Genomic DNA, 27,921 nt, shown 5'->3' with positions numbered 1-27,921 from the left:
AAATTAAGTCCAAATTAAACTGCATTGCTGAAGAAGAGAGGGCTCTTCAAACCTTGATTTTTTTTTTTTTTTAACATTTTAGCTTGGGATAAGGACAAAAAGGATGTTATGGATGTTTTTTCCTTAAATACATCAGTGATAATGGTATGCCACAACCTATCAGCTCAAAATCCATGTTAACCCAAACTACCCATTAGAGACTGAAACCAGAAATACACATCGGAAAAATTATTTGTGGTTTTTGTAGCTGTTATCCCATTAGCACCACGCAGATAATACCGGTTTGACCCTGCTGGAGAATATAGCTTTGAGTAAAGTGAGCCAGCTCTCCCAATGGGCCTTTATGGCCTATCAAGCCATTATATCATGCACGGCAAACCTATTATGGTGGATTCAAGGCGAGATGTGGCTGTCGATATGGTGAGAGATTTTGAGAATTCAGATACTGAGAGTCAGTGCTCCATGGGTTTAATGATAGCAGTGAGTGGCAGCCAGTTTTGCAATTGGGGAGCTGATTGTGAGTGCCACTAAGTATGTGCATCTCCGTGAGTGCCACTTCCTGGTGTTTGTGTAATATGTACATTATATTTGTTTGTGGATGGTGGAGTATGTTTACTCACGCATGTCTGTTAGTGTTTGCAAGTGGCTGCGTGTGAGTGTGTCTGTGTGGGGGGGGGCCGTATGAAGTGTGCAGAAGCAATTGCAGTAGCTAGTTTAGCTATGTGGCCCATGTGAAATGCTATAGTGGAATATTTAGAGCCCATTTCCACTGATTTACCACCTTGAGAGGGTTTGTGCGCAGCAAGGCCAGGATCGTGAGTAATGGACATCTTAAAACTACACATATTCATATAATAAGATATTGGAATATAAGGGCAGGAATAAAATCTTATTAGATGTTTACTCACTTTTCCACAGCCTTAAAACACCACTAACAATAAAACAGTGAGAAACAGTCACTGCATTTAGTGCTGGCTTACTGCAGTAAACACATTTCTTGAAGAAGAATCTAGGTTTACTAAATCACAGTATTGGATTTAGAGATACTTAGTTAAGACAACTGACTTTATTCATGGGAACCTGGATTTCTTGGCTATGTATATGCTTAACTGGGTTTTAAACTGTTGTTTTTTTTGGGTGGGGGGGTTAGCCTTTATTGCACTGCAATCCATCAGTACATGCTAGTCATACAAAACATATTGACTAGGACTGGGAAAGAATGCATCCTCATAGCCAAAACTAAACTGACACAAAAACAAACAAGTGTCAATAAGTGTTTCTGTGCACACATGTACAGAAACATTGTGTACTCTCATACTGCGGAGCCTGTTGTCTCACTGTGCCTTCGGTCCAAATGCTCCGACCAGAAAAAATAAGTAGCATCATGTATTACTAATGCACTCCAAATATGCCAGCCTTAAGTAAAAAATAAGAAGGACAAACCTGATTACTGACCATCTGTGGGTTTTAAAATAACCAGCTTAATGCAGCGCAGGTAAATACATTTCCCGAAGTCTTCACCTGATTTCTCCCACTAACCTGATTCTTCTTGTGTACACGTAAATGTAGCTGTGTGTGTGTGTGTGTGTCTGTGTGTAAAATTAGTTAGTTCTGCTTACTATGCATGTTACTATAAAACAAACAGCTTGGAGGCAGGCAGTGCAGCAGTACAGGCTCACCTTGAAATACACACCTCTCTTTACTCCTTTATGGATGCTGTGCGCTGTCATTAACACCTAATATTATTTCTGCTTGTGCGGAACAAGAACATATAAATAATTATGCTGTTTTCCCTGGGTTATCTGCGCTGAGAGACAGCCAGGCAGCTGTCAACCAACAGCAGACAGCAAACCTTCATTAGCACGATGTCAAACTCTGAGGAAAAACACTGATGAGGGGTACGGAGGGATTTAGAGTGTGATGGAAAAACTGGGAGCTCAGTTTGATTGTGGAGGGGAGGGGGGGGGGGGGGGGGGGGGGTCAGGGGGATTGGGGTGTCCAAACACCTCATTGGCCACCCACTGCTACACCAACTGCTGATGAATGCAGTGAGGGGAATAGGAGTATAAATACACGTACACACATACACACCAAACAGACGCATCCTCAGCGTTTTGTAGAGAAAGCAGCTTTTGGAAAACATGTCAGATGAATTGCTTCCCGAAAACCCCTCGCATCAGACACACAAACACACAGAGGCGTTGTGGTTACATCATTATGCTCCGGCTTTGCCACAGTGGCTTGGTGCAGACTTAGTGGAATGGCATCGGGCTACAGCCGTCACAGCCTGTCTAATTTCAAAAAGTTAAGTGTGTGTCTTATTCCTTCTCAGAGCGTGTGTGGTGTATATGCGTGCATATTTACACACATCCACTTATATATTTATTTCTGTTCCTGGGCCATGTTCCACTTTGGGTTGAAAGAGAGCTGAATAAATGACACATGAGCTTGAAGAGGGTTCTACCTGCTATAAATGTTATACAGTATATATTCACATGCATGAAGCCTTAATGGATGAGTCCTCTTGGACCAGCCTAATTAGAAAATGCTTTATTCATGTAAATGGTAAATGCAGGATTGAGTAACTGTATGGAGGAGCATCTATAATATGCAAAACATTATTTTGGGAAAAGACCAGATCGTGAACAGCGCCCTGGTCAGCTGATGAGACCGCTAAATCTCTGCATAAAAGTCTTCCGACAGCCGATTCTTTGCTGTTAAATCAGGTTGTCTGCTAAAACGCTCTAGTACGCCATCATGCTACTAGCTTTGAATTACACTTTAATTGCAGTCATGCTGCTGCTGCTCCTAATCATGCTTCTTTCTCCCACATGCAGCGTGCCGACGAGCTGTTACTGTTTGTGCTGATTTCTCATGCACAAATATCTCGCTTGGAGCCGGCTGAAGAAGCTCTGAAGGCATTCATGTCTGCCTCTTTTTTTTTTATGATTTTTTTTTCTTTCTTTTTTGCCGAACTGATCTGTTTAAAGTGATTTTCACACAGACTGTACAGTATGTTCCCGAGTAGCCAAAATTTGTTTCGTTTCCTGCAAGGCAGCACTGATCTCTGCAATGTGTATCTGACAAGCATCATCACAGACATACTATGATATTCCATGGTTAGCTAAGATTAACATATTTAATCCACATGTATCTATGGCACTGATGGACTTTTACAGTTTGTTGCTTTTATTTTCACTGATGCTCTGGTATTTGGTACAGCATGCATTATAAATCTTGAGAGCTTTTTTTTCTGATGTCAGTTATCGTATTTCTCATGTTTCACTGCAGGGCGATTAAAAGACACTTTGACTATGTGTGTACTGATATAACTATTCCATATGTTTACTTTGTGGTCTGGAAACACACACACACACTAGACTTTATAAAGGCTCTGGTTGGGGTTTTGCAGTCAAAGGGGCACTGACACTGTTGTGTTATGGATCACCAATTTTAACAAGGTGATTCATGATCTGCTGTGACCCATAGATTCACTCCAATTACTTCCAAGTCAAGTCCAGTCACACTTTAACAATAAATCCATGTTCATCCACTGACTGACATGCCTCCTGACTTGTTAATTCTTCTCCTAAAAACATTTCTCCTGAAGTCCTTCTGTACTGTTATAATTTGGTTCATGATTACATTTTTCTTTTAAATGTGTTTATTCTATCTTCAATTTACAATGACAAATCAACTCATCAATTTATGATGCTTACACTGTTGACAGATCAATATGTGGAACTCTCAATGCATACTTATTTACCAAACACATTTCTTGTGACACACTGACAGCTTTAGCCCTTCCTTGTTGCAGGCAGCATCCTGACATAGTAGTAAACTGACATCTTTTAATTTATACACCTTTCTTCCTTGTGTGTGCTCCTGAGCATTTTATAATGTCCACATTTGCAAACTGCAAGTTGTGTTTGATTTAGTATGCAGGGTGTGCCTCATGCATTATCAATATTCTCTGTAGGGATATACAGGTCTAATTTGCTGTGCCGGCTTCTTGGACGAAGGTGGGCTGGCTTTGGGGTTACGAATTTATCACAAGCACATCATCCATGTGTGTAGATTTAAGTCCTGCTGATTGCTTGTCAAGAGAGGCATGGTAAGAAAATTACCTACGGAACTACGCCATATCACAACACAAAGTAATAGGCAGGAAATGAAGACATGTGCAAGGACACACACACACACACACACACACAGCCGACTACAATAAAGACACAGCTCTGACTGCAGTCAGCATCCGAGTAAACCGAAATGAGCTTTACATGCTGCAGGCGAGCACAGAGAGAAAATCTGGGCCCACTGGGGTCAACTGCGCAAATTCTTATGCAAGTGAAGCATCCCAGTGAAATTCTGAAGAATGTGAACAGTCACATTAGGGAGCAAGTACAGCTAGGACACTCAGTCTGCATTACAGTGGCAGATTCCTGTTTAATGTTGGCATAAAGACAACTAAATATCTGCATGCAGAAGGGGTAAACCATGTCGAGCGTGAGTGCTCATTTTTGTGTTCAAGGGAGAGCCAAAGCGATGATCCAAAAAACAGCCAACCACTGACTGTGTCTGATGCTGGCCAATTTCTCTCTGTCTTCATCTCTTTATTCCTCTATTGTTGTTTTTTTCACCCTCGTTCTGTAATTTGTTTATACACCATTATGGCTGCAGCTGTTTGTAAATCATATATAATTACATTGTGAATGCCCAGTGCAGAGTGAGGAAGCGATTAGGCTTAAAAACAAGAAAACAATGGAGAATGAGAGAGAGAAAGAAAGGAAGAAGGAGAGAGAGAGAGGGTCGAGAGACTGACAACGGTTTTACAGGTTGGTTATGATCGTATTTGATTACATTGCGGCACACGGTGTGTGAGCAGAGACAAGGGGTGGGGGGGGGGACAAAAAGCCAATGAAAACAGTGAATCATGTGCCCTTTTGCTACGCATCCCAAGGCCGTACTGAATTCTATTAAGCTGTTTACGAAAGCCATTAAACCACAGAAGGGTAAATAATCACAATATGACAGAGACAGAGGCCAACAGAGCAATGGTTGCTTATGAAAGCATTCTAATTTCCTAGCTTATAAGAATTAAGAGACAAAGTGGAGTGCCGCTATGAAAAGGACACCTGCCGGGGAAACAAGCGACTGGAGAGGATCCGGAAATATAAACCTGGCTGTAATTGACTATAATTTATGACGGAAGGAGAGGAAGGCAACAACTCGAGGAGTGATACACAGTCAAACTGAGGCTGACGCACAAATTTTTTTTTTTTGCATTGATATTCCTTAGAAACACTGCTAAGCCTTTGCTGTGTGCCCGAACCTACTGGTCAAAGACTCATGGATAGTACATCATTCATCTACCATCTGAGAGATTCACAGCCACTGAACAGAGCTTTGTGCTTTAGCTCACCTGTTAGTTTGGAGTGTTAAATATGCATGAGGTTTGGACAGGCTTTATCCTCTGCGGTATGGGAATGGCTGCGTTTCAGGACATGCGAGCAACACTTCAAAGGTAAAAGGCCGCACTGACAAACAACAAAACACAGGCTGGGTACAGTATGTACTGGCTTGGGAGGCCTGCATTTGTGTGTGCAAGCAAACACACAGCTGTTGTAAGTCTAATGCCCCCTGTGGTTGGTCAACAAAGAACCGGCGCTCACCCAGGGATGTTTGTACATTTTCTGAAGACACAGTGTGACAAGGAGGGAGCTAAGACAAGAGAAAGGCCATTTACTCCCCTTCCTGAGTCATGTTTAAAGTGGTGTCAGCATCTGCCGAGCGTTGAGGGAGGCCGCTATAAAAAACAAATGATCCCCCCTGCTTGACTAATGCTGCTCCACTCCCGCTAGAGAGTAATATGGATTATATCTCATGCGATACCCCCCTACCACCACCAATTACCCTGTTTCATTCTATCCTTCCCGGCAGTCTGGAGCCTTTTACTGCAAATTATTGTTTCTGTAATTGGAAAAGCCATCACAGAAAAATCTAAACAGAGACAGCATCTGTGGCTCCCTTTTTGAATCAGTCTGTTCCTCTCTCAGCTACCTGTCGAGCCTCATTGACTGCAGCTAATGCCCTGTTTGGATTGTGAGGAGTCCAAATATACTCATAAGATGGCCCTGTGCAACATTTGGGGAAGAGGATCGAGGGGGGGGAGAGATGTGGGGGGAGATGAGGCTGGCCAATTTCGAAGAGAACCCCATTTGGACCTATAAGTGGCTCACCACTGCGAAAAGTGTCATTCAGCCATTCAGCTTTAGGTAATAGACCCAGAAGTTGACATTAGTGCAAATCATGCTCGCTGGGATAGTGCAGGATGTGAATGAAGATGCTTATTTTCCACCTGAAAATCAAAAGCCTCCCACCTCAAACCGACAGGTGAGCTGACCTTTTAGAAGCTAAGTTGCGTATCTAATTTAATAATGAATGCCTTGGGAGGGGGAAGATCGCCCAGGCAGGGTCTGACCTCTAAATATTGCATCTGCTGCAGTGGCAGGGAGCTGTGAAAGTGAAAAACAGCAGCATCGACTCGGCTGTTTCAACTTTCATTCACATGCTTGATTACTTTGTTCACTGTAGGTATATAGTTGAATTGAACTCCAACAAGACCTTGTACACATTTCAACTAAATAAAATATGAGACCTAGAAAGGCAGATGGACAAAGATACAATAAACATTAACACAATTTTATTTCGGCTCTGGATAAAGCACACTGGATTTAAAATTATCGCAGCTTTAGTTGTAGGATCTCTGCATCCATATGAGGAGAATAATAGTGAAATTAAAACCTTTCCTATCTGATTTGATGGGGCCATCAGACTATTTAACATAATCATGAATACAATTGTCATACTTAGTTGCTTGGTTGCAATTCTTTTGTCTGAAAGTCTGCTGCACTCCAATATATATATATATATATATTTTTCATTTTACATTTAGTTTCTCTCCTTCATTGTTTTAATTAGACTGTTCAACAAAAGAACTCACAAGATTAACAGAAAAGAAACAACTTTCTGAAACACCTTTGATAAAGTAGTTTCATAACGCACTTGTATAGGAGTTAATTATCTCAACTCAACCCCTGCCTGACTTTGGCTTGATGCCCACAGTGTCAACAGAAAGATATCTCATCCAAAATAAAAAAAATAACAAATAAAACGACGATGATGTCTAAATGTGCACCCTTTTTTTTATTAAGCTCAATTGTATTAAGTAATCATCACTCAGCAGCCTTGACATGACAGCCAATTAGTGGGCCACTCACCCTGATCAATATGAATTGCTACAGTAATTCTCATGTCCTCTTATTGAAATCAACACCCTGAATAGCACAGTTACTGTGGCAACTTGCCTCCACTTAATATAGAAATAGACATGAAAAGAGAGATACTGACGCTGTGATACAGTGAGATCACTGTAGGGAGGCCATATTGGCTGAAGATGTCTTACATTAAAGAGGAAACCAACACAAAGAGGGAACAAGTTATTATGCCTATATGAAAATTCTCAATTGGCGATACAGATGACAAGTCTGTAAAAAAGATAAGATTAAAACATAACATTTAAAAGTAATGGAGTTTAGTTTCAAAAGATAGAAAATGGTCTGGTTTGAAGTCTAGCCAGAGAGAGAACAGCTCCCTGCTTGCCTTGCTCCATCAGTAACTGGGTCCAGCATCATTAGGTGATGAACAGCTGCTGTGTGTAAAAGGTAGAAGTGTGAATAATGTGGACGGAGTGGCACCTGGTTGGGGGGAACGACTCCACTCATTATGAGTCTGTATGGGTGCCAGGAAACAAGCACTAGACAGGATGTACCGCCAACTGTGCTGCAGCTGAGGCTTGGGGTGGGCAGAAAATGTGTGTTTGTCGGTCGAGGCCGGGCTTACCAATCCAGTCCCACGGAGGTGACAACTGAGTGAGGTCCAAATCAGGGGGAGGCTGCGAGCTAGGCAAAGAAAACCTTGTAGGAATGTTGCCCAGTGATACAGTCTGTAGGCCAGGACAGCCCATGCAGGCTGGAGCTGACATGCCTGAGTGTTGTAACTAACTCATACACGATAATTAGGTGTGTGTGTATCAGACATCGTGCTGAGGACATGGCAAGGTAAACCCAATCGTAAATTAGTCCATACTGTAGCTGCATCCTAATATGGACATCAATCAACAACTGCAACTTGGATTGCCACATCTCATTAAACTTCACAAAGAGAGAAAAACACAGCCTGTTTTTTGTTTTTTGGCATTTCTGTATTATAATTTCTTGTTACTTATTGGCTGACATATACTCTAATACCAATACTGTATATCTGCAGTATGTTAAGATCTATCTGTCTAGCTCAATTGGAACCCTCCTTAAACTAGTGCATGTACAACTAGGACTTTTGCCACAGCTTACAAGTTTGTGAGGTAACTTATACTCTTGTATTGTGTCTTTGATTAAAACAATTACAAAAGTGGCAGAGCAGGGATCCAATATTCAGGTTGTAGCCATTATAGATACACACCCATTAAGAATTCAGGGCTATATTTAGGTAGTTTTTAATTATGTCAACTCTCCAGCATAGTGGCAAACCAAAAACAGTGTACAGTACAGAGTTACTTCCTCCCCCTGTGCCTGGAGTGGCCTCTGTCTTTTAGTGTCCAAGGTCACACAGATCTATGCAGGTCCCTCTCTGACAGTAATTACATATTGCCTCCAGAGAGAGAGAGAGCAACATACACAAGGAAAATAGGGAGAGAAAAGAGAGACAGTGGTACGAGGGAGAGATAATGTGTGCGGAGAGGAAACTGAGACAATGAGAGATAAACGAATACAGTAACAGATAAAGACCCTTAAAATGAACTGAGGATTAAAGGGTGCAATCCCTCAAGCTTCTCAGTGACTTGGAAAAACCATTCCTAACGTGAAATTAATCACTTATCGAGCTTATGTAACGATATCCATACATGAAAAAAACCCACACTTAAGAGTTATTAAATGTGAATAATTAAAATGGGGAAAAAGGGTCAAACACAGAGCGCTTTGGACCCCAGGAGAATTAAAAGATATTACAAACTGCATTTTCTCCACAACACTTGACAATCGTTAAGAAGATAAAAGCATGACGATTATTTCATGGGCCTACAAATGTCCATTCAAGTGCACAAGCCCTTACCAGATCACAATAAATAAATAAATAACTAAATAAATATGTAAGTAAATAAATAAATGCAGGACTATAAAACAGCCACAACTCCCACATGGTTAATGGTTTGGAAACTGCATCTAAATATTAATGGCTGTAATCTTGCTGTTTTTAAAATGTACTGTCTGCTTATTACATGCTGGTTACAACATCAGGTTCTATTTCTCTACTGTAGTCCTCATTATCAGTAAAATAAGTGAACAATCTGCTGCCATCTTTCTAAAACGATATAGTGCATACTGCAGTCAAATGTAAACTAATTCTGTATCATTCTCATTTCTACTTAATGTTATCTGCTGTATATGTCGGACAATTTACCATATTTATAACACCAAAGTCTCACTAGTGTGCAATTTTTCTTTTTGTTAGATAAAATAAAAACACTCATATTTTCAAAACCCTAGTAATTTCTACCCTATGCTCATTATCGTTAGTATTATCCTACCACCTGGAATATTTTGCAGCTCCTCTTTTCTTCTTGCTGCTGTGACACTTTCATTTTCCTTTGTGCAAATCAATAAAGTTAATCTTATCTTATTGAGGCAATGGCTGAAACAAATGGGGGCTTAACTGCAGGCAGAAAAATGACTTTCCCAGCCAGTCCCAGCTGTATTTTTAATCATTTTTGGTCCTATAAATATAGGTACCTTTCATGATTAGTTTTATGCTCAGAATAAAAGCTAGACAGACAGACAGATGGATTACATTACAGATCACAAGTACATAAAGTAAATAAATAAGTACTTAAACACAGCCGCTATGATGAATAAGCAGAAAGACTAAAGAATGGATGAGTGGGGATATGGACTGACAGTCCAGTTATAATAAATAACACAGTAATACATACTTTGTTATTACAGAGAGACCATATGTAAACATGTTTACATAGGATTAGCATGCTAGGCTAACAGTCCATAAGCTGTGTGACTTAATATCCACTCTGTGACGTCTTTCAGAGCACACAAACAAACACAAACACACCTGTTACCTACCCAGCATGGTGCTGTTAAACCGGAGACACCGCAACTAAATCTTATTTTCATACAGTCTATGGGCTACATGCAGCACAGCACGGCTATGCTAACAATGCTAGCCATGCTAACTAGCTGCTAGCTGCTGTACAAGAAATTGGATCCATTGCATCTCTTTGTGGGTTGGTGCTCCTGTCAGTGTCGGAGCCTCAGTGTGAGATGGCCGGTAAATATGTGTTTTTAAGACTTATTTCAGAGCTGTGCTCCCTCTCAGTCCCACAAGGTACCGAAATTTGGCACCAACTGATCTACCATGAATTGGTACTTGGTAGTACTGATGTAATTTGGTCGGTACCCTTAAAAGTACCGAGTTTGGTACCCAACCCTAGCTAACATACATCATCATTATGGTGTCAGAAGCAAAGCTGTAACTATATTGTTTTATTCCCTCAATCAAGTTGCTTTCAGTGGGGTTTGTTCCTAGCTTCCAAACTGAACATCAGGGGAGAGACAGACCAGGGAAAAGCCAGTTGTGCTGCCTGTAGTAAGTGCGCAATGCCTAAAGGATGTTCAAGGAGTACTCAATGAAAGTGTTGCCTCCATCTGGGAAATGTGCTAAAAACACTGACTGAATTTTGATTAGCTGATCTTAGTTGCTAGCTGTGTAATGGGAGAAAATCGGCAGGTGTGGTGGTTGTGAACAATCAAACTTTGATTACATAATGTGGGTCGTGGAAGGTGCATTTTTGTTAAGGATGCATCATGCAGATTCAACTGTGATAACTTTACAAGCAGTGGTTTGCCGGTAATTGTATTTGAAATGTTAATGCAAATGTTAATGCAACCTCTAGCAGTGCATCTCCCACATTCAAACAATAATGTGACTTGGATTATGAGATTGTGCTGTTCATAATATTGCATCCATCCCCTCTTTGTAATTATCAATACTTCAAAGGACATTACTTGACAGACATGATTCGTTAGAAGTTAATTGGTATGGCCAAGTGCATCTATTATACATACTTAACATTAACTGTGGCACAAACATTACAACGACTCTGATGTTAATGTGAAGTCTTGCGTTGTCATCATCTGCAATCACAAAAGTATTTATGAAATTGTGCCTCTGTGCCTCTGCTTCCAAGCTTATCTGAGTAAACAAATTCCTACACTTCAGTAATTGAGGGAAGATACGGGGTTGGGGTTGCATGCAATGATATTGCAAAGCACTCAGCTTGTATGATTTTACAGGCCATAACACTCTAACACTTTCATGTGCTCTTCAAGGGGTTGGTATGACTTAATGTAGCTTTGAGGAAGCGTCAGCAAAAATGAAAGAGACGAAGGGAGAAAAAGAGGTGGAGGACGGCGGGGAGGGGCAAACAGCCTGATAGAAAGGGAGATGAGGAGAGGGAGGCAGGGGGTGAGGACCGGTCAGGTTTTGCTTCCCTGCTGAGAATAACACTTTTTTTTTTTTTTTTAACTAGCACATAAGCCCTCTTGGTGGAAGAACACGGGCCAATTAAAGGAAAAAATAAATAAATAAACCGGCCCCAGCATTGCTGGATCATCTAAAATCAAGCCTTTATATGAGAAAAGATTAAATAACTCACAGCTCTCCTGTCAGAATACACTGAGAACAGCAATATAAAAAATGCAGTTTGTGTACAATTTCTTTAAATGCAACACTTAGGTTGATACTGAGAGAAAGTTGTAAATGCTTTGCATCTTGCTGTTTCCCCAAGTCCCTTATAGATATACAGTGTTTATGAGAAATATGCTAAAAATCAATAAAAAACACTTTGATTTGCTCTTTCATGTGTAGCTTGAGCACAGTATGTTTCCCAGAAGCCCCTAAACTCCAACCATGTTTTAGATATTCCATAACAGGCAAAAACTCCACTTTGCATTTCACTTGAACATTTTCCCTGCTGGCAGTAAGTGATGCTGAAGGCATTAACCCTATCTTCGGGTTAGCATGTGCCATGTATTGTACATTTCAGCCTCTTCCCAGTGACATGTGATTTTGATCAGTGATAAAACCTTGCACATAACCTCCACACCCCTACTGACTTGCAGGAGTGTGGAGCTGCAGGAGCCAGAGGCGCTGTAAGGGCTTTAGATTTGAATCTACAGCTTGTGGCAAGAAGATGAATAGAAGATTGTATGTGCACACTTAGAAACACCTGGAGGTTTTAAGGAACAGTGTTAAACTGCGTGTCTAGTAAAAGGAAAGAAAGGTAGGGGGCTTTTAAAAGAACAACTGGGGTCAAAATCCTTTCCGCACTCATATGTGATTGGATTAGTATGGTGCAAGTGATGCTTAGGCTCAGATTGGCAGTAGGTGAAGGCAAATTAATTTATTATGGCGGTGAGGCAAATTAAGAGGTGGCCAAAGTCAATTTCATGGCCTCTGACAGTCGGCTGCCAGCGAAGCCAGATGTGGGGGGCGGCTGACAGAGGAAGACCTCAGCATCCTGCACCACTCACACACACAAACTGGCAGACGATGAAGGGACAGTGATTGGCATGAAGGCTTCAGATCTGTTCCAGCTAGTTTGTGAATGCAGGTTTGAGTGTCACTGTGTGTTTTCTGAGTGTGTAATTGTGTGTTACAATACTTAAGTCACAAAATTCATGGAGTCCAGGACAGGGTGATTGAAATTCTTATTCTTATACTATACTTCAAGGTTCAAAATATGGTCACATTGAGTCAGAAAAGGCCAAAACATATGCTTTTTGGCTATATTACATTTCTGTAAACATTGCTTTGGATTATTTCTGAAAAGATTATTCCATTCTGTTATTACATGACCATTAAAATATTAAATTACCTTTGATATATTGCTAGTAACACAGAAGCACTGCTCAGTGAACTGTAGCCAACTGACCAATCAGAAGCTCCTTCTTCCCTTAATTACTGTTGTTTCCTTGGACAACTTACTGTCTGACAGAAAACTGCTAAATTCTAGTACAGTGAGGGATAATAAATAGATGTGTTTATGCACTTGTAATTAAACACATATACATATGTATACACATACACACCCCTTGATTTCGTAATGGCATAAGATGGCCCATTAAGTATACTACCTGAAAAACAGACCGTAACCCAGCAAAACAGAATTCAGGGAGGTATTATGTGTGCACTCATTCACATATACCCACACATACAGAGCTTGTCAGAGGGAGCAGCCATGCGGGGATACCAGGGATTGTAAGTTTTCCCATCTCCGAACTTTTCTCCTCTTTCCTCCCCCTGTCGCTGGTGACAGGAGGGGATGGTGTGATTTATTCTAGTCATTCACTAGTAATAACAAGCGGGATGTCCTTTGTTTTGTTTCTGCTGGTGGGAGGGATGCTGCAGCAAGGGATGAGGTGAATGTCTGAGTGGTAGAGATAATTGTCATTCATAAAGTCAGTCTGGTGTTAAAAGGGAATAAAAAGTGAGGGAGCCCTTGTTCGCGCCTCTGTGTGGAGAGATTGTTGATGGTAGTATTTAGTCTGGGAGTACATAAGATGATAAAATCACTGCAGCAATTTCAATTTTTATTAATTAATATTAAACTAGTTATGTTTTCTGTGTCAAATTTCATATTTATTTGACAATACACAGTATATTAGTCTCTTGATCTGAATTTTTTAAATTAATTTTTTTATATAGTTAAAATGTCTATCATTACCCTTTTTTAATTTAAAATGGTCATGTATGCTTTCTCACACTAACACACACACACACACACAAACACACATCACAATCTCAAGGTACCTGTCTCTACGTCCTGGGTGTAGAAGTGCAGGGTGTCGGTGATTTCGGTGACGTATACTGGTTTGTAGTTGGCCACACGCTCCTTCTCTTCTGTTAGATGCACAACCTCCTCTACTGGTTTCTCCTCATAGTTGGCCCAGACCTACACACATAAAACATAAGACACAGACAGGTCAATGACTTCAATAAATACCAGACGTGGGAAATATAAACATGGTGCTAAGACACTTAAGATTATCATTTGAGGAAAAAAGTTTAATGCAAATATGGAGAATAGATGAGCGAGACAGAACGTGACTCAAGTTAATAAGAACCAGGATGACCTTGGGAATGTCCTTGATATGTCCAGCCACTTAAAAATTATTATTTTTTCCCCATCTTGAGGCACAATAGTGATTTGCACATGTTACACTAGTGACTGATTTGGTCACATATTTATGAGAGCATCAAAATACCAAAAGGGACCAAAATATTATGCAGACATACCATGCTTTGGTATGTATTAATCACCATCAACATTCTTGATACTCATTATATATGGTCACACTTCAATTCAGAACACATATTTGTAAAGAGCTAATATTAACCTCAACAACAGTAGATATGAATATATGAAAAATATTTTCGTCTGAACAACGGCCAAGGGTAAGGAGTTGGGCTAGTTTGGCCCAAACAGTATCCATGGGACCGAAATCTGGAGTTTGACTGGTGCCTCATTCCCTTTAATTACTCGCTACTTCATGTACAACTATGTGAGGCGTATTTTGGGTCGATATCTTGCTTAACAAAACTAGGTCAAAATCTAGTATATTGCTGGACCGTGTATGGTCAAATGTGTGAAACTGTGGCAAATTTGTTACAGGGAGAGTCAGTGGTAGTGTCTATAATGTGAATTCCTGGGTATTAAATGTTCATCTGCAATTTTCTGTAGTGGCCCCAGTAATATTTGTTGTTAAGGTATACTGAAGTAGCATATCACATGACATGGTTAAGCAACATTTGAGGGAAAAAAAAGGTATAAATGCAGTTGCAAGAACAATATTTTCCATTCATATCTTGGGACATTTGATTTAAAAGGAAAATTATTTTAAATTTAATTAGAACTATTCTATTTATCTGTTAACCCCCTCGCTCTTATCATCTGTTTCTATCTGTGGAAGTCTGTAAACATATGGTCTCATCCATATGTCTACATAAGATTAGCATGCTAGGCTAACAGTCTGTCAGCTGTGTGACTTTATATCCGCACCATGACATCCTTCAGAGCAAACACCACGGCTACACCTTATTTTTATAAGCACAGCACGGCGCAGCTATGCTAACGATGCTAGCCATGCTAACTAGCTGCTAGCTGCTGTGCAGGCTGGTAAAATGGATCTGTTGTGTCTCCTTGTATCCGTGTATTGTAACTTATTTCCGGACTGCACTCACTCTCAGTACCGCTGACAGTGAGCTGTGCTCGGGGCTCCACTGTAAACGCCTCGAGCATGTAATAGAAACTGTTTGTGCCGATTAATTTTGAAAGAGCAATGGCCAATAGGGAAACTCCAACACTGGGCCGGCCGCACCAATGGTGTAACTTCATCACTCAGTGAGTCAGTGACGGACAGACATTTGGGGTTATAGGGCTGGTCTGTAGGTGGTCCAGCCAAAAATGGACTCTGAACACTGAGAAAACCACAGACATCACAGAACATGATACTTTGTGATTTAGAGTATGTGTTCCTTTAAGTATTTATAAACCAATTTGGCTGCTCCTCACTTTTGCAAGGGACTATTTAAGGATTTGGTCTTGGGTTAGCTGGTGATGACATCACAGGATTGGAAAATAATGTAGTCAATGAGGATCCTCACAAGCATAGCACAATTGGTGTGTGTGCGTGTGTGTGTGTGTGTGTGAGTAGGTTACATCCTTTCTATGCTGCATCAAGGTTAGTTCTCTTTCAGCTCCCCAGAAGAAACAGAGGGCAGGAGGCTCATTAGGGAGAAGTGCCTTGCCTTGGGCCACATATCAAACTGCATAGATGTCAGTAGATGTGTGTGTGTTTACAGAGAGCAAGGGATGCGGCAGAAAGAGTGGGTGGTTGTTAAGACTGAATACAGCATGTTTGTACACAGCTTCAAGTACAGTAATAGTATTAAGTACGTGCATGAACACACATAAAAAGGCGGTGGTCAGGATGAAAGTGAGCTAATCAACTCCCTGCAGATGCAGCGCTGGAGAAGGGGAGTGAAGGCAATGTATAGGTGGAGACAGAGAGTGAAGATGGGTGAGGAACTCAAAAGTCAAAAAGTGCAACCAAGCTTCACAACTTCTTGTGTAGCAGCAGCAGCAACACAGCTTGTTACCGTTCATTTCTGCAGGCTATTTGAGAAGTGTTTACTTTTAAAGGTTGCAGAAAGAGAAGCAAAAGAAGCAGACAGATTTTTTAACAGCATAGTAATATTAGCCAATTAGGTTCTGGCTAATTATTTAACGGCATGGTATCATTGAGCTAATTTGATTAGCTACTTTTAGTGTTGTCTTTTTTTTTTCCACTCTGCCTTAGCTCATCTGCAGAGCTATGCTAGTGTTAAGGCTTAGATAAACATACCCCAGGCTTTTTTTTAATATGCTGGCTCTTCAGCATGCTAAGATTATCCTTTTACCTCATTGATGTGGTGATGTACAGTGACAGGGGTTTTACAGGAGTCAACTGTCTGTATGTGCAAGCGACAGATAAATTGGTGAATGAGATTTGGATAGAGAAAAAAAAAAAAAACTCACAACAAATGAAGTGCTTTCAACTCTTACCCATAAAACATGTGATGGAAGAACTAAAAGCTGTTGCCCTGCCTACCTGCTAACAAGAGATAGGGTCTTACTACCCAATTACAATCAATTATTCATCCCACAAATGCAGCAAAAAAAAAGAAAAGAGCTTAAAAATAGAAAGGAAAAGGGTCGGAAGGAAGGAAGGAGGAAAGAAAGCGGGTAAGAATTCTGGGGATTGAGGGCGAGCAAGGTTAATGAAGACTGAAAATGTAGCCACGCTTCGTAAACCCCGAGATCAACCAGGATTTTTTTTGTACGGCGTTAGACAGGCATGTGCATTATTAGCACACACATATACAGATATATGCACAGTCACAAATGCTGGTATATACAGCTCCCGGTTAATAAACATGCTTCCCACATTGCAACTGAGCTGACATGGCTTGGCTGTTAATCAAACCTGCAGCACCAATTAGGGATAACGAAGATTAGAGTGTCACCATTTATTAGCCTGGTGAGCATCACAATGGCATCTTTTGGTCGGTGGGCTTATGGTTGGATTGGACATCAAGCACAGCCATAAGGGTTCTTGCTGACCTCTGACTTTGTGTTGAGTATGGATGTCACAGTGACAAGAGAGAGGTGCAAAACACAGATAGAAACGCACACTTGCCTCCCCATCGAAAGGTCTTCATGTAGCACTACATGTGCCGAACACGTGATTTGACTACTTAAGTGATATTTCAATGGAAAGACATGAACAAAGGTGATCAGATGCAGATCTGCTCCAACAACATGTTCACAAATACAGATGCAAAGCAGTCCCTTGCTTCTCATTCAATCTGTATTTTCTGGCACGTTTGCAAACTTGTTTGCACTGAGCCGGTTATTTAATATTTATATATTCAGCATTGTTGTGAACTGCGGTGTATTTGATCACTATGGCAACCAACAAAAGTGATATTGTTCCATTTTAGGTGTCAACTAGTGCACTACTGGACATTTGCAAATAGATGAAACTTTTGCAGCTCATAGTTGTTGTGGCACTCGTTGCCGCTTAACAGCTCTACACATCTGATGCTTGTGCCTCATTGTTTAGCAGGTTAACACTGAGAACGACTGACATGCTGCTGCTTATTGTCTCTTTGACCTGGACCTGTGTCCACTCCAGTTGAAAATATTTCAACAAAAGCTGTGGTTATGTGAGTTTCATGACTCCAGTTTTTCCAATGTAGAGAAACAGAAGCATTAAGGAGAGGGCCAGGTGAAAAATATGTAGAATATTTATAGTTCTGATAAGTACTGAAAATATTTATTGGGAATCAGTGAGTGTAAGCTATAACACACACACTTCACACAAAAGGTGTCTGCTGTCCAATGGATATTTGTGGCCAAGACTGTAAAAAGACTCCAGTGGTTGGTGTGATTACAGCAAGATGAAAATTTGGTTCACATTGTGTCTGAGTGCACTATTAGAAACACTGTAGAGCTTCATCTCTCATCTCTCAACAAATACATGCACACACACACTGTGCCCAGGGCTGATGACCTTCCGTGAGCAGCCAACCATCCTGTTTGTTCCACTTGAATGCAGGTATGTGACTGCTGCTTCTGCTGCTACTCTGCAACTGCAGCCAGATGCTAGAGCCACCAAGCTGCCAAAGACAATGAGAGAGAGGGAGAGAGAGAGAGAGAGAGAGAGAGCGGGAGGCAGAGAGAAGAGAGAGATAGAAAGATGGGAAAAAGGAAAAAAGCGGCAGGCCATTAAGCTCAGGCTGAAAGGACAAGTCCTAATAATGGAGGCCAAGCTGAGAGAGATGGCAGGTTAGGCTGACCTTCACAACTCCCGAATGACGAAACACACTTACACCCAAGTGAGTGACAAGTGAGTCCAGTGGGGTAATGTGATGATGGAGCAAGGTTGCTCTCATGCCGCACATGGTAACTATCAGAACCATAAGGCTGAGAGAAGTGTTCAAGCATGTGTGGTAGGGATTAGGCCTGTTCCCATTTCTATTTTGCAAATCTGTGTTCTTTTCTTCTCTACCTTTCATTCTCTTAATCTTTTGTTCCCCTGCTTCTTTTCTCTTGCTGCATTACACTAATCTTACACCTCCAGTCCATCACTTTATCTTCTTTTTTCAACAGTACAATGATAGGAATTGATCAACAGTTAACCATCAATCAAACAATTTTCTATGGGCAGTAATTACAACAACTCTTCAAGACACCAGCCATATTAACTTTTAACAACCAAATTGTTTTTTTAAGCAACTTAAACCTCTAAACCAATGGATGCAAAATTGTCTGGCCCTGAAAAAGGAATACCTGCTTGCAGCCAAATTGTGGCAACAATTCACTAGCCACTAAGTCTTAATTTTCCACCTGGCACACAAAATATCTTGCTGATAGAAGACTAGCTCTTTTACAATTGGTGAAAGCTCTGCTTTGCAGAGTTAAGTGGTCTGTTGATTAGCCTGGTGGTGGTTAGTCTGAATAATTCTAACTTGATCAAGAGCATGCTAGCCTTGAGAGACTAAGCAATGGTGCTACATTCATATATTCACACATACAAGCACAGGTGGATGAATACACAGACAGATGGATGACTGAACACACACATAGTGCCAGAACGAGGGGGTGAGAGCTGGTTTGAACACTGATTAAAGGTGGCAGTGTGTCAATTTCAGTAGTGTGTGTGTGTGTGTATGGTCTGCTGAGACAAAAATTGCCATTGCTACCTTAAGTACACACTGTGTACTTTGTTAGCAGGCAAGTGCCAAGTGGCAACTACCACGGCTTGAGGCTGAAGCCACTGCGGAAATACCTTAAAGTGCAGTGCCACCGATGGCCACTAGATGCTGGCTCCAAAAAATGCCTGGCTCCAACTGACTCTCATTCAAAAAGAGTCAACTTCTTTCTAGAAATACTAAGTCATTTTTTTCCATTGAGTCTCAATTGCTAAATTCAGACAGTCTAATAAGTGTAATAAGAAGACGTATAGTAGCTTTGATGTCAGCTGTGCGGGAATGGATTGACAGCTGTGATTGACAGCTTCACCTACTGCTCTCACCGGATCCGGGACTCACACTGAGTTGGACTACTGATGCACTTTTTCGGTAAGTTTAATGTTACTTGATTACAATACCTGCCCTGTTAGCACAATTTAGCTGAAGTAGCTAACGTTAGCCATAGTGTGCATGCTTGGTGTATCCACTAAGCTAGTGCTTGCTTCGGTCAGAGATAGCGAGGCGTGTTTCCAGAGCGTGAAAGGCAAACTCCCGAATTCCTCGCTCCAAATGGAAAAGATGGCTTCAAACCAGCTCCAATGCACACCACTGGGTAACATCATCCTTTGCTACATCCATCTTTTGTATACAGTCTATGTTCAGGACAAACATACAAGATAGAAAAAAGACAGATAGAAAGGTTTTGGTCAAAAGGATATGCTAGTTGTCTGAAAATGGCAATTATACACAGTTCTTACCAGAAATGCCCTTGTTGACTTTTAAGTGCCAAAAGAAACTGTAGAATTCTGTAAAATTTTTAAAGAGTAAAGTTGCAGCAGTAACTTTGTTCCCAATACTAAAATCTGGGTTTATATGCAAGCTGTTTAGAAGTGAATCTCTAAAACTGTAAGAAGTTTTCAGCGTTTTGGAAAAAAAAGTTTTACACTGCTATGAAATTAAGAACACGTAGCTCCTTTTATGTTTAATCTGACACTCAGAATTGAGTGCTCCTTGAAAAGAACATTATGAGCACCACTCTAAATACAGTCTGTCTTCACAATTCCTCATTAACCTGTCTTCACATACTGCACTCACACATATAAAGCACTTGAGAGCTGCAGTACGCACACATCACTGACCTCAGATTCAAACGCATCTTAGTGGACAATGTTGCTCAACCCTCGCGACCTGTGACAAATTTGTGTAGTTCTGAAACAATGCAGCTGTCGCAAAAGAGCTGAAGCACAGAGTAATACGAGCAAGATAATATATGAGTGAGTGGTCTTGCTACTTACATGGCAACTTACATAGTTCCATTGTTAATTCATTAGCCAATCACACTTCAAGAACAACTGAAATCAATAGGAGCATGTTATTCATAAGAGTGCACTTTGTAAATTAATTTAGACCCCATTATATCCCTGATGAATCCCTTTAGAGAGAATGGTTCATTTAGTCAATGGAGGGCACGTTTTTCTTTTTGAGTCTCTCCCTGTTCACTTGTAACCTTTTTTTGGAAGATCACATCAGAGGGCTTCAAGCTACACATAAGAATAGAAAGGTACCACATTTACTGTGGCACCTAGCACCCTATTTAGATGCTAGGTGTCTAAACTTCACTCATACAACAATACATGAACAGATGGTATCAAAGGTATTAAAAGTAGTGAAAATTCATTAAAGAATACTTATTTAAATTAAAGTTAAACACTTCTAATCCCAAAATTCTAAATCCCGTTCCCCTAGTACTTCATGTACAACAACAGTCACCCTGAGTGGTAGAAGTGCTGCCTTTTAACTCTACATGCAGTTTCTGTTTTCAATATTCAGAATTTCCTCCATAATATTATGTAAAAAAAATCTCCACATAAATTACAACAAGCTCTAGAAAATAATTTGATTGGCATACAAAGTGAGAAAGAGCTCATCAGAAATCTGCATTGGAGTCACGTTAATAAGTGAGACAGGTTGGTGTGGCTCAAAGGTGGACGACCCTGGATGTCCTGTTGCTTGATGATGTTGTCTGTATTGACTAAACCATTAGAGTAGGGGAATGATCAACAAGATGGACAATTGCTTCATTGAGGGGCACTCTGCCTATTCACAGCTGCTATGACTATGCTGCTTTCTCATTGAAGGGAATCCAAAAGTCATTGGAACTTGATCTAAAAATCACACTTTTCCACATGACCATGGGTACTATAAGGGTATGAATTTAACAATAATATAAAATAACTTTTCTTTCTGATGGCTGTATTTGGATGTTTGTTCCAATAGATAATAGATAAAATTGACTATGTTTGTGCATGTATGTTTGTCTGCTCACTCATTAATATTTAAATGCTGTCGTTCATGCTATTATTTAATAAATGTAATGTTATGAGGGGTTGTCAGTTAGAAAATCAGGGGATGAATGGGACCTTTACAAAAATACAAAAGCAAAAGAATGTTCTCCATGTGTCCAAATGAAAAAAGGGCAACATCTTGGGGAGTGTAAGTGTGCAGGCGTTACCCTTTTTTCATTGATGCCGTTTTCTGATAGACTTGCACCTACGTGATGTGTGTATAATTACTCTCCTTCAACTCTATGTGTCCAAATGCCATTTTAGTAAAAACATACATCAATGGGGTATGAAAGAACCCTTGCTGTTAAGTGCAAACACTCCTTTTTCAACCCTCGCTTTTCAAATAAACATGACTCACTGCCAGTAACTGATGTGACGAGAAGTTGATGTCAGGTAAATCCTTGGAGCCGATAAAGGTACAATGCAGGTTGACTGACTGACAGACGGGCTACCAGCGTTCCCGACTTTGATTTATCAGCTGTTTGAGAGTTCATTTGAGGTACAATGATCACAATGTATGTGACACAACAGGCCCACGGCCACTTCAGTTTTCTTGACAACCTCCGATTCAAATGGAGTTACCTCGTCTTTATTGATCTTGATTGGACAGCAAGCTGAATGACAGGTGTCAGGGTGGCCCAATCGCTCTTGTACACTAAAGAGAAAAGACATTAACCCAATGCAAGCACCTAGCTCTAAAAGGCCTGCCTCCAAGGTTAAGAGGGGTTGTTGATAGTACATTAACCCTGGTGACTCACCTTGTCGTAGAGGGCTGAGTAAGAGGGACAAGATGTGGTAGCGGAAGGAGGACTGATTTACAGGATGGGGGACTTTGAACGCAAGCTTCCTCTTCATTCCTTACTCGCTGTCATTATATTCAGATATAATGCATGGCAGCCTTGTGTGTCATAAAACATACATAGTGGGATAAGCGCACACAAACACATGCATGCGCACAGAGACATGGTTGTGGCCTTGGGAAAAATTGGTCCAGGTTGAGCTACGATGCGGTAGCAGCATCATTCCTGCCAAGGTGGGCTAATACAATACGACTGCTTATGGGCCTGCAAGGCCATACAGGTGGACACAGCAACAAAACATGTCAGCTGCACACTGGCACACTTGACAAGCTGTAAAAACTGAAATCACGCAACACCAGTATGTCATGTTAGGGGAGGCAATTGGTTTAACACATTGAACACAAAAAGAACTCCTGAGGCAATTTTTTTTTCTATAATAAAATTTTATCTGTATATAACTACCAGTATACGAAGAACAGCAATCAACAATATTTACGTCTGTACTGGGGTTATTTCACAAGGAATAAAATCAGAAGAATGGACTGGTGCAAGATTTAATGGATTTCTAATTTCTAATGAGAAAAAAAAAAAAGGCCCATCTGAGGATTTCAGACTGCGCCCCTAGCCTAACTTTGACGGTCAATCAATAAAATCTGTAAATCAATTGTGTATTTGAGTGCTTGGGTGGAGAGAGGTCAAAATAGGGGTTGTATAGTTTCTTGGTCTGATGCCAAGCATTCTGAAAAATCTTGAAAGGTGAAAGTGATCTTTCAGAGAGAGAAGAAAACAAAGTTTTGGTATTCTAAAAAATTCTGTAATACTAAGACTCAACATAATTGGAGGGATTTTTAACTTTAGTGTTGTCATTGCAGGAGATATTGCTGTAAATTCATATTAAAAATAAAAAAAAGAACTATTTGAGTCAGGGGATCAGTGGATTGAAGAACACAGAACACACCACAAACAGATACAGGCCTTAGACAGATCTAGGTTCAAGCTGAGGCTACACTGACAGATTTCCACACTTGGACACACTGTCCACCACTGGAACCCAATTAACCCTAATCTTCTTAAATAAAAATTAAATTATATAATAGGTGTCCACTTCCACCTCCTGAGCCAAACCGCATTCAGGGGAGAGAGGGAAAGCAGGAGAGGGATGGAGGGATGAGTCTCTCGGATGTGGTTACTTAGCAGATAAATTATGCATTAAAACTGCACAGGTGGTGCAGGACAGGGTTTTTAGGTGAAGGGAGGGAGCCGAGCAGCTGGGGAATTCATAACAGAAACGGGAGAGCAAGCGAAGGAGAGAGAGAGAAGGAGAGAGAAAGAGATACTCCCTAGCTTCATATCACAGCCAACAGATGTTCTCCCATCAAAGAGGCGGCAGGCAGTCGGCGAGGCTACTCAACCCCGGCTTACACAGCTAATATGACCCCCTTATGCTGCCAAACACACACATGCACACTCACGGACACACACGACAGTCGAGGGCTTGGAAACGACCTGAGGCTATCGTGGTGGCAACTTGTTACACTTTTTAAATTGACACAAATTGATCCACTTAGACGTGTGTGTGTTGGGGTGGTGGATGGGAGCAGGTCTGTCTGCCCGCTGACATTGTACTATTAGCAACAAGCACTAACTTGTACCTGACAGAGATTGGTGGTATGTGCGCATGAACTGAAGAGGGGCATGGTGTTACCATGGAAACAGGACATGTGGGTGCATATATAATCGGGGCAATACGTGCACACATAAACTTACACCTGTGCCACCATCCTCATGGGCACCACCCCACTCAACTGGTATGGAAAACCAGACGGCTGTGAATATGAACCAGGCATTGCTCAAAGATCACACACACACACACACACACACAACCACATACGTTGTCCCTGGAGGCAGTCACTCCAGCATATGGAGCCTTATGTCAAGTGGGCCGATTTTTTAAACCAGGGCAGCAAGTGTGTCTATCCGCGGTCGTTAAAAGATGATCAAGCCATGCAAGATGTCATCAGAGCAAAACAAAAGCTACGCTGGGGAATAAGCATGCAATTAAAGCCGACCAGCTGCAAGTGCGAGGGCACATGATACAGACACTCAATCTTCAAATGGCGTAGACAGAGGGAGAAGACAAGAGACAGAAAAGAGAGAGAGAGGCATAATAATTAAGTTGTAGCCAAGACAAACACTTTGTCTGATTGTGTATCATGATAACCTTGATAAAAATTGAGATGCTGCTTGAAGGAGAGACGCAGGGTTTGTACAGAGCGACACAAGCACTTAGAGATTTGCTTGATTTGTGCTTGATTACTATGTTTGCTTGTCCTGATTTCGCATTTGTATGTGTGATGCACCAGATGACTTCCCCAGTCTCGCTGTCCTTGTCCTTCACGTTTGTTCTCCGTGTTGCTTCCCCCCCCCCCCCCCCACAACAGTCTGTCTCATGACCTTGATGCCAATTGGGTGAAGTTCTGTGTCTCTATAAATACGCCCGAATGGCTAAACAGCATTCAGGACAAAAATGGGCTGAAATTAACAATGAATGCGCAGCGTTTTAGCCCAACCCGTGTCCCTTCCGCCCTCTGTTGTTCCGTTCATAAATCCTCTATATGTTTATCAACTCAAGCAGATTATTGTCCGCGAGAGCATGCTCTCTGTCTCATCACTGGAAATTATAGAAGAGCTTAAAGGAACAAGGAGAGGAAGAGAATGGAGGGAAGAAACGAACGGGTATAAAGTAGAGTGATTAAGAAATAGGACTACCTCAATGTTACAATGTATAAGTATGCAATTAAAAGGCAATTAATCAACTTTTTAATTAACAGGCTATTCTGTCCCGGGTTGCCACGTTGTTGCCATGACGACGGATTTTCCTGGGTGGCGTTATCTCTCCTTCTCTCTCCCTTTCCCTGAGGAGGACTCCTGATCATTTTTCTCTCTGATCACACCTTCCACTCCATTGTTCTTCTACTCACTCTGCTCTCTCCATTTAAAAAAGAAGCAAAAAAAAAAATAATAATAGAGGTAGGAGAAGAAGGGAGCCATGCAGGGTGGGAAGCTGGTGGGGATTAAGGCAATGGGAGAGATGCAGGATAGCAGAGAGTGACAGAGAGGTTAATACGGATCTGGCGATGGCGAGGAACAGCGACAGAAAGCAAAAACAGGAGGGAGAACTACAGGCAGTAGAGGGAAATGATGAGGGGAGAGGATGAGGGGAGGAAAGAGATGGCAATATTATCACATCAGAGATAAAGTCCCTTGAAGTCTCTGAATCGCTTCCTACAGCTCACAATTCATAGAGTGATTCAAAGGTTTCCTTTTGCTCTTGTGAATAGCTGCCCTCCCAGTTTGACAAACAACTGAGCCAATCAACCTCCTTGTAGGTGGGACTAAGGCTGGCATTGTTATCTAAGTGTGACAGAGCACAAATCTAAGCTAATATAGTGACAAGCGAGCATGAAACTGACATAGCTATAACAGCCCCATTCTTCAGAATATTTTATATTAATATTTTTTCTTGCATTTGTCAACTGACCATATCATGTACTCAGGAAATGGGTCAGAAGGTTACAGCATTTAATTTCTTCATTGCATTTATTAAGAAAAAGAAGCTGAGAGGCTTGGCTTGACAACCACATGGCTTGCAGTATACACCGCCAATGGAATAATAAAATGGTTAAATGGACATTACTCAGTATGTTACGACTGATGGCCCTTGCAGGTCTATCTGTGTTCGATACAGCTGCTGTAGCGGTGCTGGATAATTTACTAAAAAGACAGACAGACAGACACAGGCGCCAGCATCCAGGCTTAAAGAGGACTTCCTGTGAAGGTGTCTGGCCATCCCAAGCCACCCTTTCTACATGTGCATTTTAGCTTTTATGCATTCTGACAAGGTAAGCTAACACAAAACTTTCTGACTAGAAAAGTGGAACAAATTTTCAGTTCTTTTGTCACTGACAGAAAGTGACACTCAATTGTCTAAACTACTGTACAGCCAAAATGCTCTCTCATTGGAACCCTGCAAAATGCTGTGGCAAGACCCATAATGACATATACTGGCAGATACGGGGAAGCAGCAGCAAAATGCAGGAAGGGGAAGTAATAAAGACATAATATGTGGTAAATGTATGAAAAAAAGACAAAAACAAACAGAAAAAGAGAGAGAGGGGGGCTGAGAAAGACGTACAACAGCAGGAATTGGAAACGCAGGGATGACGAGAGCCTGTTTATGTAACCGTCTCTCCCTAAGGCGAGAGAGAGAGAGGAAGAGAGAGACTGTAAAATGCACAAAACACAGTCCCAAACCTAGCAGAGTAGTCCCATTCTCTAGATTTAGAGTGTTTTCTGCAGGCAAGCCAGCCAGGAGACTGAACACAGTAAAAGTGGACTGACCTAAATTACAAGGGAACGCTTAAGAATTCATCAAAAAAATTCACTCAAACTTGGATCTTTACAAAAAATGTGTCATGTTGGTGAAAAAAAGGGAATTGAGGAGGACAGGCACAGAGTTATTTCAGGCACATTGCCCACCCTGTTAATAAACCCTTCTACTTCCTCTTAGTTTGACTGATGAGATGGAATAGACCAGGCATGCCTCTAATGGTCAGTGGAAGACAAACACACACACACAAAACATCGAGAATCACCAAAGTAAACACATAAAACCCAACATATCTCTATTAAAATGATAATGGATGGGTTTTAAATGCTGTACATGAGTAATATACACTGTGTGTCAGAAATTCCAAACAATTATAAATCTGCAGAGGGGAAAAACCAAAGAAACAACAAAGCTAACTGTCTTTCTGAATGCAATGATTATCAACCACGATGGCATAAATAACACACAAACAATCTGTCACTCCTAAAAGCAATATGGCAACCCTACATCTCGCCATGCTTCCGTGTTTTCATTCATCCATTCCTCTTTCTGCATGTCACCGTACTCCGAGGTTGACAGCCCATGAAAAAGGAGCCATCCATTTTCTGTTCAGGAAAAGCTTTTTTTTTTTTTTTTTAGGGTCTAACAGACATGTTGAATGCCTTACCTCAAACCAGCAATAGCAGTGCACTGGCATTTTATAACTTAACTGGGGTTATAACAACATATTTATTTTGTCGGACAGTGTGACAAACCTTGAGATTTTTTATTTCATGACTGTGAGAGGCCACTAAAGAAACTAAAATATGAGTCACACAGAAACATGAGAGCTGATAGGTATGGCTGTCTGCAGTTGGCAGAAAAGTGGCTCACATCACCCTCGTGCCGGTGGAGCATGAGATAGGGTAACATAGTCATTGTTACTCAGTGAGCAATTCCAGTGTCTGCTCTATCAAACGTT

The 27,921-nt window shown here is 41.1% G+C and overlaps 1 protein-coding gene across 2 annotated transcripts in view; it reads right to left on the bottom strand.

Annotated features, from left to right (window-relative positions):
• snd1 (staphylococcal nuclease and tudor domain containing 1) overlaps positions 1-27,921 on the bottom strand; it is a 179,868-nt gene that overhangs the window by 27,040 nt on the left and 124,907 nt on the right. For both annotated transcript variants that reach the window (XM_042404023.1, XM_042404022.1), the window contains exon 19: positions 13,942-14,083. In XM_042404023.1, the coding sequence (XP_042259957.1) occupies positions 13,942-14,083 (142 nt within the window). The remainder of the gene's footprint in view (positions 1-13,941; positions 14,084-27,921) is intronic.

Source organism: Thunnus maccoyii, chromosome 23, assembly GCF_910596095.1.
Source record: "Thunnus maccoyii chromosome 23, fThuMac1.1, whole genome shotgun sequence".
In the NCBI taxonomy this organism is placed as follows: domain Eukaryota; kingdom Metazoa; phylum Chordata; class Actinopteri; order Scombriformes; family Scombridae; genus Thunnus; species Thunnus maccoyii.
This window is presented reverse-complemented; position numbering and strand designations above follow the sequence as displayed.